This window comes from Schistocerca gregaria, chromosome 2 (genome assembly GCF_023897955.1).
Source record: "Schistocerca gregaria isolate iqSchGreg1 chromosome 2, iqSchGreg1.2, whole genome shotgun sequence".
Classification (NCBI taxonomy): domain Eukaryota; kingdom Metazoa; phylum Arthropoda; class Insecta; order Orthoptera; family Acrididae; genus Schistocerca; species Schistocerca gregaria.
In genome coordinates, this window is record NC_064921.1 from 135,498,914 (window position 1) to 135,513,561 (window position 14,648).

Sequence of the window (14,648 nt, forward strand, 5' to 3'; positions counted from 1 at the left end):
TGTAGCACCACAATTCGAAAGCTTCTATTCTCTTCTTGTCCAAACTAGTTATCGTCCATGTTTCCCTTCCATACATGGCTACACTCCATACAAATACTTTCAGAAACGACTTCCTGATACATAAATCTATATTCGATGTTAACAAATTTCTCTTATTCATAAACGCTTTTCTTGCCATTGCCAGTCTACAATTTATATCCTCTCTACTTCGACCAACATCAATTATTTTGCTCCCCAAATAGCAAAACCCCTTTACTACTTTAAGTGTCTCATTTCCTAATCTAATTCCCTCAGCATCACCCGATTTAATTTGACTATATTCCATTATCCTCGTTTTGCTTTTGTTGATGTTCATCTTATATCCTCCTTTCAAGACACTGTCCATTCCGTTCAACTGCTCTTCCAAGTCCTTTGCCGTCTCTGACAGAATTACAATGTCATTGGCGAACCTCAAAGTTTTTACTTCTTCTCCACGAATTTTAATACCAACTCCAAATTTTTCTTTTGTTTCCTTTACTGCTTGCTCAATATACAGATTGAATAACATCAGGGAGAGGCTGCAACCTTGTCTCACTCCTTTCCCAACCACTGTTTCCCTTTCATGCCCCTTGACTCTTATGACTGCCATCTGGTTTCTGTACAAATTGTAAATAGCCTTTCGCTCCCTGTATTTTACCCCTGCCACCTTCAGAATTTGAAAGAGAGTATTCCAGTCAACATTGTCAAAAGCTTTCTCTAAGTCTGCAAATGCTAGAAACATAGGTTTGCCTTTTCTTAATCTTTCTTCTAAGATAAGTCATTAGGTCAGTATTGCCTCACGTGTACCAACATTTCTACAGAATCCAACCTGATCCTCCCCGAGGTCCGCATCTACCAGTTTTTCCATTTGTCTGTAAAGAATTCACGTTAGTATTTTGCAGCTGTGACTTATTAAACTGATAGTTCGGTAATTTTGACATCTGTCTTTTCTGCTTTCTTTGGGATTGGAATTATTATATTCTTCTTGAAGTCTGAGGGTATTTCGCCTGTCTCATACATCTTGCTCACCAGATGGTAGAGTTTTGTCAGGACTGGCTCTCCCAAGGCCGTCAGTAGCTCTAATGGAATGTTGTCTACTCTGGGGGCCTTGTTTCGACTCAGGTCTTTCAGTGCTCTGTCAAACTCTTCACGCAGTATCTTATCCCCCATTTCATCTTCATCTACATCCTCTTCCATTTCCATAATATTGTCCTCAAGTCATTCGCCCTTGTATAAACCTTCTATATACTCCTTCCACCTTTCTGCCTTCCCTTCTTTGCTTAGAACTGGGTTTCCATCTGAGCTCTTGATATTCATACAAGTGGTTCTCTGTTCTCCAAAGGTCTCTTTAATTTTCCTGCAGGCAGTATCTATCTTACCCCTAGTGAGATAAGCCTCTACTTCCTTACATTTGTCATCTAGCCATTCCTGCTTAGCCATTTTGCACTTCCTGTCAATCTCATTTTTGAGACGTTTGTATTCCGTTTTGCCTGCTTCATTTACTGCATTTTTATATTTTCTCCTTTCATCAATTAAATTCAATATTTCTTCTGTTACCCAAGGATTTCTAGCAGCCCTCGTCTTTGTACCTACTTTATCCTCTGCTGCCTTCACTACTTCATCCCTCAGAGCTACCCATTCTTCTTCTACTGTGTTTCTTTCCCCCATTCCTGTCAATTGTTCCCTTATGCTCTCCTTGAAACTCTGTACAACCTCTGGTTCTTTCAGCATATCCAGATCCCATGTCCTTAAATTCCCACCTTTTTGCAGTTTCTTCAGTTTTAACCTACAGGTCGTAACCAATAGATTGTGGTCAGAGTCCACATCTGCCCCTGGAAATGTCCTACAATTTAAAACCTGATTCCTAAATCTCTGTCTTACCATTATATAATCTATCTGATACCTTTTAGTATCTCCAGGATTCTTTTATGATTCTTGAACCAATTGAACACTATTCTTTTATGATTCTTGAACCAATTGAACACTATTGAACACTATTGAATGAAAATAGACAAAATATGTCAAACTACTGATTTGACTGTCCCCAAGATTTACAATTATTGGAAGTGCAGATGTGGCTGAACTATGTTGTCTTAAGAATTACAAAATGTTTCTTTCCATTATAACTTTCATCAGTGTAGACACCTGAAAATGTTGATGTTTCCACCCTAGTTATTATTTCCTAACCCTGTGTCACACTTATCACAGGTGAACTACCACTCGGTGTGTAGAACAGAACATTTTGTGTCTTTCTGAGGCTGAGAGGGAGATATTCGCCGAAAACTCACTAACGCTTTTAAGAATATTGTTTGCCATTTCCTCTATTGATGTTTGTATACTTGGATTGATTACAATACTAGTGTCAGCTGCAAAAGAACTAATTCTACTTGTTCACAGACAGGCACAACAAAATTTGTCGGAAGGCGAGCTTTCAGCCAACAATGCCTTTGTTGAAAATTCACAACATACATGCACGCATGTGCGCACGTGCGCCCACCCACCCACCCACCCACCCACCCACACCCACCCACATACACACACACACAAATGCAACTCACACACGTTTGACCACAGTCTGTCATCTCCAGTCACTCTCTGGATTCAGCTCCCAAGGACTGTGGTCATATGTTATGTGTGCATCTGCGCGCACGTGCTCGTGTGTGTGTGTGTGTGTGTGTGTGTGTGTGTGTGTGTGTGTGTGTGTGTATTTTCTTTATTTTCAACAAAGGCCTTGTGGGCTCATTTTTCAACAGTCTTTTTGCTGTGACTCAGCATCTCTGCTATATGGTCAGTAGCAACTATCCTTTTCATACTGCTGTTACATTCCGTCCTGGATTTTCCATTGCATAATTCTGCCTGTTGTATATTACACATAAGATCGTTTCAATATGCAAGAAACAATAGAGGGCCTAAGATTGGGCTTTGTGGAAACTGATAAGTGATTTCTCCTCAGTCAGAAGGATCTCTGAGTTCCATAAAACCTCAGTTTATCCAAGAAAATATTGTGATTCATGCAATAAAGTGTCTTAGACAGGTCACAGAAAATGCCAAGTTGTGCTGTTTTGTTATGTAGTGCTTGTAAAATTTGGAGAGTTTGATGATAATGTTTGGTTTGTAGGGCACTCAAGTGCACGGTCAACAGTGCCCATACACAGTTCAATTTTTTTACACAGTCCAATCTTTTTTTACAACTCGGCTGGAAATCGAACCCGGGACCCCATGGTCCAGAGGCAGCAATGATAGCCACTAGACCACAAGTTGTGGACATTTTGAAGAGAGAATGTGTAAATGGCACTCTCAGTTGATCAATTCTTCTGAAATTCAAACTGTTATTTACTGAGGATATTACTGTTCTTATGATGGAATTCTATTCTCAAATACATAACCTCAAAAATTTTGGAAAATGATTCAGTAGTAAAACGGGTTGATAGTTATGGACATCTCTCCTATCACCATTATTACAGAAGGGTTTAAAAATTGCAAATTTCAATCTCTCTGAGAAAATGCCCTGAGTTAGTGATGCATTACGTATCTCAAAAAAGATGTTGCTTATTGGATGAAAGAAGTTTTTCATAGTCTGTTGGAAACACCTTCAAATGCATATGAGCTTTTATGTTTGAGACAATATACAGGGTGAGTCACATAACGTTACCGCTGGATATATTTCGTAAACCACATCAAATACTGACGAACTGATTCCACAGACCGAACGCGAGGAGAGGGGCTAGTGTAATTGTGCATCTGCAGGGAGATGTTTACAATGACAACAGTGTTTACGAGTGTGGCTGTAGTGCACTGTTGTGGTTTGGTCTAGCTGTCGCAGTGTCCGCATGTAGCGCTTGCTGCTATTGTTATTCTGCATTCGTCTCCGCACGCAGACCAAATGTAGTACACCATGTTACCAGACGTCTGTGATAGTGTAGTGTTGTAGGAACTGTGACCATGGTGTATTTGAACTCTGAAAAGGCGGAGATGATACTCATCTATGGCGAGTGTCGACAAAATGCAGCTGAAGCCTGCAGGGTGTATGCAGAACGGTACCCGAACAGAGAGTATCCAACATGCCGCACATTGCAAAACATCTACCGCCAACCGTATGCAACAGGTATGGTCGTAGCATGCAAATGGGTCCGAACAGGCCCGTCACAGGAGAAGCTGGTGCAGTTGGTGTGTTAGCTGCTGTTGCCATGAACCACACATGACTACACGGGACATTGCGAGAGCCAGTGGATTGAATTAAAGTACTGTCATGCGCATACTGCATCGTCACCGCTTTCACCCATTTCATGTGGCGCTACATCAGCAATTACATGGTGATGACTTTAATCATCAAGTGCAATTCTGTCAATGGGCATTAACAGAGAATGCATTGCAGTTCTACCTGTTTACCAATGAAGCGGGTTTCACAAACCACAGGGCAGTGAATCTACGGAACATGCATTACTGGTCTGTGGACAATCCTCGCTGGCTCAGACAGGTAGAGTGACAGAGACTGTGGACTGTAAATGTATGGTGCGGAATCATTGGCGACCACCTCATTGGTCCTCACATCATTTCAGGGGCCAAACAGCTGCAACATACATTGCGTTTCTACAGTATGATCTGCCAACGTTGCTCGAAAATGTCCCACTGGAAACGCGTCGACGTATGTGGTATCAGCATGATGGTGCACCTGCACATTCCGCAATTAACACTAGGCTGACCCTTGACAGGATGTTCGACAGGCGTTTCATAGGACATGGAGGACACATAAATTGACCAGCCTGTTCTCCTGATCTTACACCTCTGGACTTCTTTCTGTGGGGTACGTTAAAGGAGAATGTGTACCGTAATGTGCCTACAACCCCAGAGGATATGAAACAATGTATTGTGGCAGCCTGCGGCAACATCACACCAGATGTACTGCGGCGTGTACGACATTCATTACGCCAGAGATTGCAATTGTGTGCAGCAAATGATGGCCACCACATTGAACATCTATTGGCCTGACATGTTGGGACACACTCTATTCCACTCCGTAATTGAAAACGGAAACCACGTGTGTACGTGTACCTCACCCCTCATGGTAATGTACATGTGCATAAGTGAAAAACACCAATAAAAAGGTGTTAGCATGTGGACGTAATGTGCTGTTCCAGTCTCTTCTGTACCTAAGGTCCATCACCATTCCCTTTGGATCCCTGCGTAATTCGGTGCTCTCCGATAAGCACGATCGAACAGCAGAGGAGTGGTACTCAAGTGTCAAGTTTAGGTTACGATATCTCCGGATGTAATTAACATTTTACAATGCAACAAACGGCACTGATTACATATTTGTTTATATGTTCAGATGTGCTAACAAAACTAACGGGGTTCCATTTAAAAAAAACGTAAGTTTGTGTTAAAAAACATACTTCCGTGCATTTTTTTGTGGTTTGTATTAACCAATTATACTAGCCCCTCTCCTCACGTTCGGTCTGTGGAATATATATGTGGTTTATGAAATATATCAAGTGGTAATGTTAGGTGACTCACCCTGTATAATTTTCTTAGTTTCAGAAGGAGAAGTGGGTGAAACATCCATATGACTGAATATTTTGCAAGTAGCTTCTTCAGTATACTCTTTGCTTCTCTTAAACTGTTTGTCCCTATATTTTCCACAACATTTAAGAAATCATTATCACTTATCTGCTACCTGTGGCTGCTAAAAAGCTAATTTATTAACCCTTCCACCTAAATTAATAGTGATGTTTTCCTGTGCTGTGGCTTGTTGTAATGTCTCTCATTTTACTATCAGGATCTGAGGAATGGGGTTGACATTGACATTCTTGCTGAATTACAAATGTTACAACAGTGTATTCAGATTTTCAAGGGGGTTGAAACATCAATTTTACTCAGTACAACAGAAAGTTCAGGGAAAATCAGCATGCCTATTTGCCACAAACCATAAAAAAAAATCAAAGGAATACTCTCATCCCAAAATTTAAATGCTTCTGTTTACTGGAACTGTCAACAAATTTTACTCATTGGTGTTTTGGACCACTGCAAAGCCAGTGACTGTAAAGGTTCTTTATTCACGTCTTTCTAAATATCAATAAATAGGAATCAGTTGTTAGAACATCATCACATTTTTATACACAAATAACTCAATTAAAGCACAACTGAATAGAGATATATAAATATAATAAACAATACCAAAACCAGTCAACCTTTATTGCAATTTCTGAGGAAAGACTGGAATAAAAATCCTTCTGAACAATTGAACAAAATCTGTTCTGCTTTCAAGTCACATCAGTTCAGTCATAATTCTCAAGTTTTCTCCAGATGTTACTACCACCATCTTAGGAGTGCAAAAACTGACTGCCTTGAATGACAATTTGTCTTCCTTATACACATGATGCAGAAGCACTGATCTGAAATATTTTACACCTGTCTAAAGGTGACAGCCCTTAGAGAGTGCCAGAGTGTATGCCTGTGAATATGACAAAATTTTAAGAAACAGTGAAAGAGAAGATGGTTGTGGTGGCTCATTATCTATAGAATGGCCAGAAAATCTGTTAGAAAAGATAAGAATCTTGGTCCAAACAACAACTTCTTAGTTTCAATTTTAAGAGGAGTAGCCAAGGCTGAATTACAGTACCATAATTTCAGTCGACATCAGAGGGACATACACTTAGCAGGCCTAGGATGTGGGCTCTCAACACAAATACAAAGAACAATGTTTGACAGCTATAGAAGGGTGGGAAATAACAGTGCCAAAGGTGGTACCAGGTTCTTATATTTTTTGTCATCTTGTGGCCCTTCAATGCACCAGCTCTGCTATGAGCTACTTCACTTGCCTTTTCACACATGTATCAATTTGGCCCATTGCTAGATGAATCTGGACTCTGCTGCTTTTTTTACATATATGACAATCACTCCCAGCAGTCAGACATTCTATCTCCCGAGGTGACATCAGCGACAGCTGTCAAAAGCTTGAGGATTATAACTCAGCAGATGTACTTTAGAAATTGAGAGGATTTTATTCACTCATGCCATCACAAAAGACTCTGATTACTTCAAAACAATTCCTGAATTATAATCAGATGTGATGTCATATTTTAACAACCAATAATGTTGGTAGCTATTGTAATATTCTTTGATGCTTTCTTTAATCTATGGAGAACAGCAACAGAGGCAAGTTCTCAATTTCATTGTTTGGATCCACAATGATGCACACTTTCCAGGCATATAAAGTCATTGATCCATACAGAATCTGTAAGGAGACATTCTGGCATTTTAATCAGACTGTAAATGAAAGAATATCTTGTTGGTAAACAGCTTCCACAGTGCCTATTCACATTGGTGTCACTAGCCCACTCATGATTCACTTTTGCCATACATACACATGGACAGTTAACAAACTTCATCACTTCATAAATACCACCCTCCCTTAGCCCACAAAGAAACAACTTTAGCTTTTGAAAATTGCCTCTTTAATCCATAACATTGGTGAATGGTTTTCCAGAGCATATCAAAATATGCACTTTTCGAAACACTACAAGGTAAATAATACAGAGAAATCTGACACATCTTAGTGCAGCTGTTAGGTCTAGAAAATGGATATAATAATGTCATTAAAAATGTATATGGTAAATAGTGTTTCTAGCCATCTTCTGTAATGCTAATGACAAATATCTGTGCATGAGAAAATATTATTTACTATACTCAAGATCCAGAGTGGGATACAATGGAATGACTAAAGACAGTCATTCAATATGTGTCTGTGTCCTCTAAAGAAGAACCCAAGTTGTAAGTTAAGCTACTGTGTTAACATTATTGTTTATGTGCCTATGGTTCAAATGGCTCTGAGCACTATGGGACTTAACATCTGAGGTCATCAGTCCCCTAGAACTTAGAACTACTTAAACCTAACTAACCTAAGGACATCACACACATCAATGCCCGAGGCAGGATTCGAACCTGTGACCGTAGCGGTCCTGCGGTTCCAATGCCTATTCACTACTCTACCTCTAATATATGAGTGGTTATCTTTAGTCATGCCATTCTTTGCAAAATCTTTTGTAGTTAATTTTCCACTTTCTATAAGCAAGAAGCTTTATTAACTGTGAGATACTATAGTACATGTTGTATAGTATACATCTCTGTGCAGTTAAGTGCTTACAGCATTGTGTTCCATTTACACATATGTCACTGTTTTCATTTACTATTGATTTGAAGACTTCATTGGATTATATTTTATACTTTCTCTTGAATGCTACAAGGCACTGTCATTATTACTCATTTCTGGGAACTTGACTACATATATGTTACACCTGTCAAGTAATGCAATAACAATCCCCACAATAAAAATAAGCTGCAACCCTGCCTTACAACATTCTTAAGACAGATTTGTCTTTCTTAATCTTCCAGTTTAAATACTCTCACTTGGATTCTGCAGATAATACACAACCTGAAATATTCTAGAATTCTTTTCCTTCCTTTTACGAGAGGTATAACAGTAAATTTATTTCTGCATAAGCAATTCACACGATGTTTCACAAACACACAATATTGCTGTGCAGATGTTTTTCTTGAAGCGTTCCCAGACAACAGAATATTCCATCACCTTCTGGACATGCATCTGGAACAGTAAAAAAGGGTGCAGTGCAGGAACTTTCTTATTTGAAATGTGTGGCACGCAGTGGCCATTAGTCATTTTTGTGTGGCATTGGGCATGTCCTAAAGGGCGGAACCTACCTTCTTTAAAAAGAGGAAGAAGGTTAGTTTGGTAGGAGTTATGCAATGAATGAGAGAGGATTGTGCACTCCCCATTGTGCCTTACTTTTTCAATGGCTGTTCGTTCATCACATCCCCGAGTGCATTCAGGGAATAGTTTAATATCACAGCTGCAGGTCATATACCTGATCAAAAACCAATTGTCAGGTGCAAGGACACGCTTATGAATACTGGTAGTGTGGAGGGGGGGGGGGATAGGATCTTCAGAACCACCAGGACATCATACATCATAGAGAAAGTAGTGCTGGCAGTTTTGAATTCACCCACATTATCTGCACGCAAACATGCAACTGCTCTTCCAATTTCTGATAACACAGTGATACAAATTCTTCATGAAACTTGAAATTTCATCCACAGAAACTAGCAGTGGTGCAGACACTTAACCCATGCAATTTTGTTTCATGAAAAAATGTATGCAAATCCTTGATCAATAACATGCCCTTATGTTCTTCAGCAGTGAGACACATTTTCATTTGTCTGGATGTGTGAATAAATAAAACATGCAATATTGGAGCAGCATGAACCCCTAAGAACTTCATAAGCAGCCGCTGCATACAGAACATCTGCGTGTTTGGTGTACATCATCCAAAATTGGTATTACCAGCTCAATATCTTTAAAGAGAATGAAAACACAGTTATGGTCACTTCTGAGTGTTATCTCCAGATGATTGAGGAGTTTTTCTTTCTCACCTTGAAGAAATGGATGTGGAGGATGCCTGGTTCTAACAAGATGGAACACAGTTCACAGGAAATTACTCTCTTCTACAATCACTTCCCACACATCTCATCTCTTTGAGGGGCAATCTTCAGTGGGCAGCATGCTCACCAGATTTAGTCCCCTACGAATTTCTCTTGGGTATCTTAAATACTTGGTATATAACAGTCTTTATGGACTGGAGATGAGTCACAGAATGATATTCGCACTGCTATTGACAGCAAAGTGGACGGAAACTTCTGATTTTCACTCTCCAAATTTACTTTGCAGAATGGAGGTCACCTTCAAGGTATCATTTACCAAACAAGATGAAATAAAAGTTCAAATGTACCTCTATGTAAAGAAAAGATAATTAAATTGCTATCTCCAATACTTCCTGTTGAAAAAAAATAATAAGGAAGTTCCCACATCACACCCTGTATTCCTTCTTCTTGCATTTTAGCTGTAGTTATTGACTGAAATAGTGGATGCACACCCAATAGATGGAATACACTGCAGATGTTGGTAAGTGACTATACTCCATAATACACCATGAAATTACATATCACAGGGTTAATATGTAGTTATATTTTAAACTATTATAATTTGATAATTAACAAGAAAATAAAAGTATCTATTCAGCAGTGATATACATACATGTAAATAACAAATAAAATATAATTAATTAAGCTATTAATTTCTGGAAATGTAATTACAGCTATGTGAGCTTACACAAATAAACTTGAAATAATCAGTGGTTATATCCTCATTTCAAGTAAATTAGTTAAGATGCAGTATGTGGTACTCACAATGTCTGGTGAGGATACTGTAATAGAGGGCAAAGTTGCTGACTGTTTGACAGCCTTAAGAGGAAGATTCTTATTAGACCGAGGACGCAGTGTATCCAGTGCACGGTGCCAGCGACCTTTCCTCCTGCCTGCAGGACTTGGAGTTGGAGGTGGAGTACTGGCAGCATATTCACAGTCATTGGGCTCTGTGCAAAACAAGTCACCACTTGTATTCAAATAGAAAAATATAGAATTAAAGTCAAATTAATTTCTGTCATACAGGAGTTTATAACAGAAATTATTATGCTTTTCAGTTGAAAAATGTAGTACAAATCTGACCAGATCCAGAACCTCCCCCCTCCCCCCCCCCCTTTCTCCATGTTGGTCATAATAGATAGCTTAACGTGTACTCTCAAAGCATGGTCTGCAACAGGGATGTCCAACCTGTGGCCCATGGGCTGCATGCAATGCAAACAAGTATCAGTGTGGCCCAAGAGATGAGCATCTATCATGCAAACCACACAAAAAAAAGAGTTCCATAAAATCCTGTTTACATAAAGTTGTTATAAACTGAATATTTTCAATCTCAAATTCCCACCACATAATCGTATTCTCTCTCTCTCCCTCTTATCCTTCTTCTTCTTCTTAGTAGTTATGATCTTTTATTTTCTGATCTGTCTAGTCTTCTACCACAACAACTGACAATGCACTTAGCTTTCCTGTCTTATTAACTCTTGCATGTCATTCTGTCAACATTCTCTCTCTCTAAGCTCTCAGGGTTTCAAAATTGTCCAGTGTAGTCCCCCAACAATCAGTCTTTCCTTCCATTCCCATCCGGTATGTCTCCCTGGAGCCACAGTACTGGGTGACTTTTCCAAACTCTCCGCATTTGCTAAACCTTGCCTATCCTTCACTCTTCTTCCTTCTTCTTCAAAACTTCTGCCAGAAGAATGAGCCACTGTCTCCAAAAACTTGCAGCTTCCTTAGCCTTTATATGTGTGTGTTTTCCTGCCACTACTGGTGAATAGACATTTTTGTCTGTTCAGTTATGTTGTATTAACATATACTATACAGTTTAAACCTTTTTGTGACAGCTATATGGTTGTTTTGTGCAGTTACAGCTATGAGGTACTGACAGATTGTGTAGAAACAGTCATGACAATGTATTTATGCTTTCTAATGCAATACTATTTCACATTACACTTATGGTTGCTGCAGTCATCGAAGGTGAATCAGGCATGTGCCATACAATCTCAGTTCCAAACCATGCCCTCAAACATGGCTGATAAATATGCTGATGATTTAGGATTCTAAAGGAAATGACTGTTTCAAATAGTTTTAGACGGTTTAGTACATCATGAATTTGGATTTCTCAGCCAGCTGTTCATTTTCATATTACATTATATGCTCAGCCAACTTTCTCTCTTTCTGGAATACTTTGCCAGATAATATTCCAGCAAAATATCCAGGCTTCCATAATTGGAGAGCAGCTTAATATACTTGATGTTCAGGTATATTCCCATACTCAGATCTGGCAGCACACCACATTTGGCAGACTTATTTAAACTCCATAACCACAGGAGCAAGTGAACCTTAGTGTTTCTCTTATTCCTCCAAGGAAATGATGATATACTATAAGGCCTCATTTGTACTATCTCAGGAAGCAACCTTTTGCTGTTCTGTGAAAAGAAGCTGCAACTGTTTCCATCCTGTATATTGCTAATCAAAAGCAAAACTGTACTGTTAACTAGATTTTTGATAATCACATTTTTAGATGACAAGTACCATGTGACAATATTGACTATGCACTGAGGTGACAAAAGTCATGGGATACCACCTCTTATCGTGTTGGACCTCCTTTTTCCTGGTGCAGTGCAGCAACTCAACATGGCATGGACTCAACAAGTTGGAAGTCCCCTGCAGAAATCTTGAGCCATACCCATGAAAGTGTTGCTGGTGCAGGATTTTGCGCAAGAACTGGTCTCTTGATTATGTACCATATATATTTGATGGCTTCATGTCAGGAAATTTGGGTGGCCAAATCATTCACCCAAACTGTCCAGAATGTGCTTCAAATAAGTCACGAACAACTGTGGCATGATGCATTGTCATCTATAAAAGTTCCACTGTTGCTTAGAAAAATGAAGTCCATGAATGACTGCAAATGGTCTCCAAGTAGCCGAACATAACCATTTCCAGTCAATGATTGGTCTATTTGTATCAGAGCGCCCTGCCCATTTCCATTCCATACCAACACAGCCCACACCACTATGGAGCCATCACTACCTTGCACAGTGCCTTGTTGACAACAAGTCCATGGCTTCATGGGATCTGCACCACACTCAAAAACTTACCATCAGCTCTTATCAAAAGAAATAAGAACTCAACTCTGAACAGGCCATGATTTGCCAATCATGTGGGGCCCAACCAATATGGTCACAGGCCCAGGAGAGGTGCTGCAGCTGATGTGCTATTAACAAAGGCTCTCCTGGCGGTCATCTGCTGCCACAGTCAATTAATACCAAACACGGCTGCACTCTCCTAATGGATTTGATTTCTGCAATTATTTCATGCAGTTATCACCAACCACTCTACGCAAACGTTGCTGCTCTCAGTCATTAAATGAAGGCTGTTGGCCACTGCATTGTCTGTGGTGGGAAGTAATGCCCGAAATTTGGTATCCTTGGCAAATCTTGACAATATGGTTCTCAAAATATTGAATTCCCTAATGATTTCCGAAATGGAATGAATCTTGCATTCAAAGTCTGCTAATTATCTTCACACAGCCATAATCATGTCAGTAACCCATGGTCTAAGGGTAGGGTCTTTGATTAGTAATCAAAATGTCTCTGATTCCAGGTTTGAACCCCACCAGAGCTTAAAATTTGAATAAAAATCATCAGCTCTAGCAGCCCATGACTTCCAGCATAAGGCATCGGCATGGAAAACTGCCCCTAAAAGTGAAAGAATCAGCTATGACCAATGGCATGAGGATGCAGAGGGCAAGACACATGATGTGTGTCCACATGACATGTCACCTGTAACTGAAAAAGTGTCTTGATGAGCTCTGCATTGGTAGAACATTCCAGAACAGTCCCCCATTGGGATCTATGGTAGGGATTACAATGGGGAGGCTACCATACAATAAAGATTGAGCAACCAACGAAAGGATAATATTCTAAAAGTCAGGCCATGGAATTTCAGAACTTTCAATGTGGTATGGAAACTAGAAAATTTGAAAAGGGGGATGCAAGGGCTCAATCTAGATATAGTGGGGATCAGTGATGTGAAATGGAAAGAAGACTAGGATTTCCAGGCATGTGAGTACAGGGTAATATCAACAACAGCAGAAAATGGTATAACAGGAGTAGGATTCATTATGAATAGGAACATAGGGTAGATAGTGTGCTACTGTGAACATTTCAGCGATAGGGTTATTCTTATCAGTATCAACAGTAAACCAAGACCGACAACAATAGTTCAGGTAAACATGCCAATGTCGCAAGCTGAAGATGAAGAGGTAGAAAAAGTGTATAAGGACACTGAGCAGGTAATTCAGTTTGTAAAAGAAAATGAAAATGTAATAATCATGGGGGATTGGAATGTGGTTGTAGGGGAAGAATCAAAAGAAGGTATTACAGTACAATTAGAGCTTGGTACTAGGAATGATTGAGGAGAAAAACTAATTGAGTTCTACTATAAATTTCGTCTAGTAACGGCAAATACTCTGTTCAAGAATCACAAGAGCACGAAATGTATTCTTGGAAAAGGCTGGGTGATATAGCAATATTTCAGTTAGACTACATCATGGCCAGGCAGAGATTCTGCAATCAGATACTGAATTGTAAGGCATACCCAGGAGCAGATACATACCCAGATCACAATTTCATTGTGATGAAGAGTGCACTGAAGTTAAGACACTGGTCCGGAAGAATCAATGCACAAAGAAGTGAGATACAGAAGAGCTAATGAATGAATAGATATGCTTGACGTTATCTAAGGCTGTAGATACTGTGATAAGGAATGGTTCAGTAGGCAGTTCAGCTGAAAAGAATGGACATCTCTAAAAAGGTCAGTAACAGAAATTGTAAAGAAAAACATAGGTACAAAAAAGGTAATGCGAAGAAACTATGGGTAACAGAAGAAATAGCTCAGTTGGAACTTCCTGGTAGATTAAAACTGTGTGCGCGACTGAGACTCGAACTCGGGACCTTTGCCTTTCGCGTTCAAGTGCTCTACCATCTGAGCTACCGAAGCACGACTCACGCCCGGTACTCACAGCTTTACTTCTGCCAGTATCTCGTCTCCTACCTTCCAAACTTTACAGAAGCTCTCCTGCAGGTTCGCAGAAAAGTCAAAAACCCTTTGGTGAAATTAAAATAAATTGTGGT

General features: G+C 39.6%; 1 protein-coding gene across 3 annotated transcripts in view; it reads right to left on the reverse strand.

The window, feature by feature from the left end:
• Nucleotides 1–14,648, reverse strand: part of LOC126336516 (synaptotagmin-15-like) — a 229,670-nt gene that overhangs the window by 45,422 nt on the left and 169,600 nt on the right. For all 3 annotated transcript variants that reach the window (XM_050000297.1, XM_050000298.1, XM_050000299.1), the window contains exon 4: nt 10,279–10,463. In XM_050000297.1, the coding sequence (XP_049856254.1) occupies nt 10,279–10,463 (185 nt within the window). The remainder of the gene's footprint in view (nt 1–10,278; nt 10,464–14,648) is intronic.